At 38.1% G+C, this 4,171-nt stretch overlaps 1 protein-coding gene across 1 annotated transcript; it reads left to right on the forward strand.

Moving 5' to 3' along the window:
* On the forward strand, positions 1-984 carry LOC137294909 (uncharacterized). The gene is made up of 2 exons (XM_067826082.1): positions 1-295; positions 476-984. The coding sequence occupies exons 1-2, from the start codon at positions 1-3 to the stop codon at positions 916-918; spliced, it is 738 nt and encodes a 245-aa protein (XP_067682183.1). The 3' UTR covers positions 919-984.
* Positions 985-4,171: the final 3,187 nt, after the last annotated feature.

Below are 4,171 nucleotides of genomic sequence, written 5' to 3' on the forward strand. Positions count from 1 at the left end.
ATGGGCATCCCAGAGCACTTACAGCACCCTCTGAGTATAGATACCAGCCTCAGCTACGATCTTGACCTGTCCCAATTCCCTGGGCTGGATGGTCCACGATATCACAATGAACCCATGTTGATAATTGCACCTTCTACCAGCGGATTTAACTGTGGAATTGAAAGGTCAAACAGTCAAGTTGATGGTTCACCCACAAGAAAAAGCCAAAGTGAGATCCACTTTTCAACAAGACTTACAGCAGTGGGTCATCCAGGTGGACAGACGGATAGTCAAGATGCATTATGTGATATCATGGGTAGGTTCCTAAGGCATCGTCCTCTTCACTATCAAATTGAGATTCATGCACTTCACTTATATACTTCACTGATAATTACGTGAAGTTACTACATACATGTCTACCTTTTGGAACATTTAGTATATTGGAGGATTTCTTTGCGTGTAAATCATGATATAATCTTACTTATCTTTGTTGCAGATATTCCAAACACGGACCTGTTCGTTGGTCTTGGCAATACAGCTGCTTACCACTCCATCGTTGAGGATGTGATACGTGGATTACCTTACTTTGATGACTTGACATATGTGGATGGTCCCTCTACGAATCAGAGACCTAAGTGTTATGTTCCCAGCAGACAATATCCAGAAATATTGACAACACATATCGGACAAAGCAAACACTCAGATGTTTCAAGAGGATGTGCCCAAATGTCTAATGTGAATCACAGAAATGTGCCATACGCAAGCACACATGTCTATTCCAAAAGGAAACGAGCTGATGATGACAGTGAAACCGACTATCACAAGAAACCATGTTTCCGAACAGGACATAAGGAATACCTTTACAGCAACCACTATGGTGCACAAAGCTTTGGGACATATTCTGCCATCGGTTTCAGAAACCAAGTTCGGGTTATTTAAACTTCTTGTGACGTAAACGCATTTTAGTAGTGCTGAAGGAATTCTTTGATCACAGCTTTGCGAAAAGAATTGATTGAACGAATTGACCTCTTTATTGATTGTTACTGTTACCTTAAACCTGAAATAAATTATTGAAAGTTATTAAGCGTGTTTGCTGATCACAACGTACACTCGCTTTAGTATTGGAATGATAAGTACTTGTAACTGATTATTGATGCCACACGATGAGTATTTAGAGCCCATATCTGTAAATTCAATGCTTTGAATGTTCACATTGATGCAAACGATCAGAACACATCCAACCAGAATCTTGACAATTTTGCAAACAGATAAAACTGTTAATCACATAGTTTCGTTTAAACATGTTTATTTCATGAAATGAATGTATCCATTGACTGGATTGGTTAACAAGCTCAAAGGAACTAATATACAGAGATATATGACACAATTATGACAAGGAAAACAAACATTAAAATGATATCAAATGAAATTGGATGATATGACATGTAGTCAAAAGATCGAGCACTTTATGGTTAGATGCATTTATGACATTTACAGTCGTTATCATCAATAGTAAAGGTTTAAGAGTCATAAATTTTAGTATGTGGTTTGCTCAGTCAAATTGTCTAATATCAATTATAAACTGATAAACCGATTTAATGCAGAGTTAGGGGGTTGATGGAATATGTTCCATGTGATGTTGTTTTCTAATGAAAAGGCACTTATGTATTAAGATTTATTTTCTCTCAAAGCATCAAATCTGGAGCGCACGAAGAAGTATAATCTACACAGTCAGGACGTACATGCAATAATACAAGGCAAAATAATTGAGCTACGTGATCCACGAAGAACACCTGAAACGAATACATTATTATTATGTCTTAAATAATGGTAGTAATGGCATATATACATCAGAACAATGACACATTCAAATCCCTTAATTGTACAATTAGCATAATCCGTACACTAATCCATACACGTATTTCAATATGTGTGAACTGATCTGACAATGGCGTCACCGCCCCGCCGTAATCAAAAGCAGGCCAGGTATCTTGCACATTTTAATAGGAACATCTGCCTCATGTCTGATTGTGGAGGAAAGCCTCTGTTTGACCATGAGGCGTTGCTTTAATCTGACATGGAAAACTAATCCTTGTATGAAATCTAATTACATAAGAGCAGACAATCAATATGACCAGAGACCACACCGACGCTTACATAGCTCCCCTGGGGTGTGATTAGCTTATGGTAGTGAGTCTGAAGACATGCTATTCATCAGTGTCCGTATTGGTAACACCGTGGTGTAACAGGACTGGTTGTCTTGGTATCTCAACCTGTTATCTACTTATTAGTGCAATTGGAGCTACTTGATAACAGTCAGCTGTTACTTAATGACGCTGGCAGCCTTGGGGCTTGTAGAAATAGTAATTATCTTGTCAGTTTGGATTGGTTTTTAGCTTTGTTATCAAAACCTCACTAGCATTGTAAACAGTGTGAACTTCCAGTGACCTGGAATTTTTGAGTATTAAACCTGAATGAATAAAGAAGACGCTCCATCTTTGAAATAACAAACCTTCATTAAAACGATATGGATTTATTATGCTTGTAGTGAAAAATACAAACCATATATGCATCGCACAGAAATGTTTATGTTCCAGTGAGATATGTCGATTAATGGTTAAGGGACAACATGTAGATACGTTCTAAGGACACATTAATTGTTTTTGTCAGAACGATACAGACCTACTGGTTTGCTATCTTGTTTTACGAGTTTCATGCTAAAGTCTAGAGCGATGAAATAACCTGCATACTTAGTGATGCAGTTAAACTGGAATGTAACGTCAGTCATGTTGTATGAGGATATTTAGTTGGTGTGGGATGCAGAAAAAGCCTTCCTACTTTTCTCGGCACTGGACACCATTTGTGGCAGTTGAAAGCAGGACCAAGGACGACAAGCTTATTATTTTCCATTCAAATAGGAAACATTAACATGAAAAGCCTTTTATTTTTGAATATACGTGAATCAGAATAGAGGATCTACTTGAAGATACGAGACCTGGTGTGTCTCGTTACTCTTTCATTAAGTCATTAGTGTCAGAATACATGTCATGTGTCATGTCTTCCTCTTCCCTGTTTCTCGCCCATCACGTAAAACCTATCCTGTAACTGGCATGATGGACATGACAGGTCATTTGCTTCAGGTGCCATGTACCTTTATATAACATATTATACGTCAGTGAACCTCATGTTACCTGAACTATAACCTTTCTCCCGGAGTTAATATAAATGACGCAACCGCATATATAACGTAAGATTTATACATACGTAATGCTGATCCCAGCTCGGGTTAGCGTGTTAAAAACCGAACGACCAGGATAGCAAACATTACGTCACCATGTGCATGACGTGTGAATGACGTCATTCGTGTCGCCCTTGGACGGGATATTGCGGTTAATGACGAAGAAGCAAATATTCAAAAGACTATGACGTAACAGCTGTAAGCTTATAATTGTGTTGGTGGTACCGGTCACTGCACATTCAGATAGCCTCAGAATACACAGCCTACAGTGCACGGGACCCTTACACGGCGCTCATTAACTGTTCTTGTTTTCAAAGTATATATACATGTGAAGTCGTTAACAGTGAAATTTGGTTATTGCATTGTGAATGTTTGTAACCTTTCCTTTAATTATCTCACACCTTACTTTCAGGCACCTTTGTATTTATTATTTAATATCTAATTCACACGACATGGTCCATTACTATGGAAACATGATTACATGGCTCACATACACATTCTAGACGTTTATGAGGAATTGTAAATGACGAGTATCATTCATTCATTCATTCATTCATTCATTCGCGGCGAATCGAGTATCTGAAAATGTTACGGATATACTTTGACTGAATATACGCGGATGATGGGTTTGTGGAGGTTGAACATGTACATGTATTGCCGTACATACACATACGTATGTGAGCAGGTCATCTGCATAAACAACAAGGTCTAAACCAAAGAGTGATCTGATAAAAAATCAGATGTCTGTGTATAATCGATATTATATCTGAGGATATTGCTGAGTTACCACATGTTATGTAAACGTACTTAACGTGAGAGTGCATGACATAAACGCTAGCAGAAAACAATGGGATAGATCTTGAAGTCCACAGATGCCGAAACACATTTCACAGGATTTTTAGGCAAACATTTCAAAACATTTCGAAATTCAGTGATGACACTACGCGTTTGCGA

The sequence above is a fragment of the Haliotis asinina genome, chromosome 8 (genome assembly GCF_037392515.1).
Source record: "Haliotis asinina isolate JCU_RB_2024 chromosome 8, JCU_Hal_asi_v2, whole genome shotgun sequence".
Lineage (NCBI taxonomy): Eukaryota > Metazoa > Mollusca > Gastropoda > Lepetellida > Haliotidae > Haliotis > Haliotis asinina.

Coding starts and splice junctions, on each gene's coding strand:
- LOC137294909 (XM_067826082.1), top strand. CDS start 1: ATGGGCATCCCAGAGCACTTACAGCACCCTCTGAGTATAGATACCAGC. Junction 296..475: donor TGCATTATGTGATATCATGG/GTAGGTTCCTAA, acceptor TCTTTGTTGCAG/ATATTCCAAACACGGACCTG.